The sequence below is a fragment of the Aplysia californica genome, unplaced genomic scaffold (assembly GCF_000002075.1).
Source record: "Aplysia californica isolate F4 #8 unplaced genomic scaffold, AplCal3.0 scaffold00151, whole genome shotgun sequence".
In the NCBI taxonomy this organism is placed as follows: domain Eukaryota; kingdom Metazoa; phylum Mollusca; class Gastropoda; order Aplysiida; family Aplysiidae; genus Aplysia; species Aplysia californica.
This window is the reverse complement of record NW_004797421.1, coordinates 216008-217907: the sequence shown is the minus strand read 5'-3', so window position 1 is coordinate 217907 and position 1900 is coordinate 216008. Positions and strand designations below refer to the sequence as shown.

The following is a 1900-nucleotide window of genomic DNA, read 5'->3' as shown; positions in this document are numbered from 1 at the left end:
TGAGAGAGAGAGAGAGAGAGAGAGAGTACGTGCATGTTTTGCCCTATTATGATTAGCTAACGTACGTATATTATGCTTCTGAAGTCTCGGGAAGAAGAAAGAGATGAAACACAAATACAACCTTTAAATATTATTATTTCAAAAAGTTAAAATTATGATTATTTCTTTCTTTAGATTGATGCCATGAAAGCTTTCGATGGTGACCGTGAAAAACTGGGCAATGCTGAGAAATTCTTTCTCTGTTTGATGGGCCTTCCAAAGTAAGTTTGTGCTCTATAATTTTTTGGTACTTATTTAGAGAGTTTTTGCCTTTAAAGAATAGTATTGTAGAAATAGTTTGATAGTCATTATTGTCGTTTCTATCGGTGTTATAGTGTTGCTGTTAAAGTTATTGTTGTTGACACACAGTTAGATAACAATGCGGAATTCGTCATCCCTTTTATGCTCTTTGAAGTTATTTCAGAGTCCGCCCTTAATGTGTGTCGCCATGTATCATTGTGCGCGCGCGCGCGCGCGCGCGTGTGTGTGTGTGTGTGTGTGTGTGTGTGTGTGTGTGTGTGTGTCAGTCTGTGTGTGTCTGTGTGCGTGTGTGTGTGTTCATAGTTCATGTATGTGTGTATTTGCCAACTTTTACGAGTTTGAACATTTGCTGTTCACCTTCTACTCTCCTCTTTCCTCCCCCTCCCCCTCCCGTTCCCTTTACATCTTTTCCGCATTTCATTCCATTTCATCTTGTCTTTGCTCCGCCAATTCCCTCATCACCACCACCACCACCACCATCACCATCCCCCCCTAAAAAAAAACCCGAAACCCTGCACGTGCCTTATTACGTCACGCACCTAGAAGAGAAGGGAGCCGGCTCATTTGCATTTGCATATTCATGTACTATATTGTCTGCAATCTGTCAAGCAGAGGGCGACTGCCAACATGCAATATATCTGTTGAGTATCACAATAGCTCCGTTCTCCTCCCCCCTCCCCCTGTCGGCGCAACCATCAATCTCTTCGTCGCGGGCTGAGACAAAATAAAAAAACAACAACTGACCTGTCATTGGAGGTGACAAAATGCGAAAGCTGGACAGTGCAGGCCCTTCTTTTTGTGACCTTATTGTCCAGTTATGACAAAGGGACAAGAGGGGAGAGTTTATGGAGCGGATAGGGCTTGTTTGACTGTTAGCATTTGTATTAAAATATATTATTTGTTTTTCTTTTTATTATCTCACACATTTAAAGAACGAATAAATAAAAGTGAAAGAGAGAATAAAGTGATTTCCTGTTGGAAGAAATTAAGTGAACAAGCAAGAGGAAACGAATAGAGGACAAATGAATAGATAATCAGACTATTGAATGAATGGTTGATTGGATGAATAAATGAATGAGTGGATGAATGAATGAATAAAGGAATGAATGAATGAATGTGTGTGTGCATGTGTGTATGTGTGTGTATGTGTCTTTGTGTGTGTGTGTGTGTGTGTGTGTGTGTGTGTGTGTACCTGTACATGTTAATGTTTGTGTGTTGGTTTGTACGTTCTCGTGCCTATTATTACGAGAAAGTAAGGCAGAATTGGAAATTAACCCAATTTCTCCTTCTCCCCCACCCTCACCCGTTCATCCCTCCCCTCACAGATCAACCTTCTGGACGGAAAGCGGAGTTTGAACGTGAACATCTTCCTAAAGCAGTTCCGCATGAGCCACCAAGAGATAGTGCAACTACTGCGGGACGGGAAGAGTGGACAGTTCGGACCCGAGAGGCTCAAGGGCTTGCTGAAGCTTTTGCCGTCACAGGATGAGGTGAGTCTCTTTGTGTGGAGAGAGAGAGAGAGAGAGAGAGAGAGAGAGAGAGAGAGAGAGAGAGAGAGAGAGAGAGAGAGAGAGAGAGAGAGAGAGAGAGAGAGAGAGAG

At 42.5% G+C, this 1900-nt stretch overlaps 1 protein-coding gene across 1 annotated transcript in view; it reads left to right on the top strand.

The window, feature by feature from the left end:
- LOC101856020 (serine-rich adhesin for platelets) overlaps positions 1–1900 on the top strand; it is a gene marked incomplete in the record, with an annotated part of 327208 nt that overhangs the window by 313083 nt on the left and 12225 nt on the right. Inside the window, 1 exon segment of the mRNA XM_013081912.2 lies at positions 1626–1790. Coding sequence (XP_012937366.2) covers positions 1626–1790 — 165 coding nt within the window.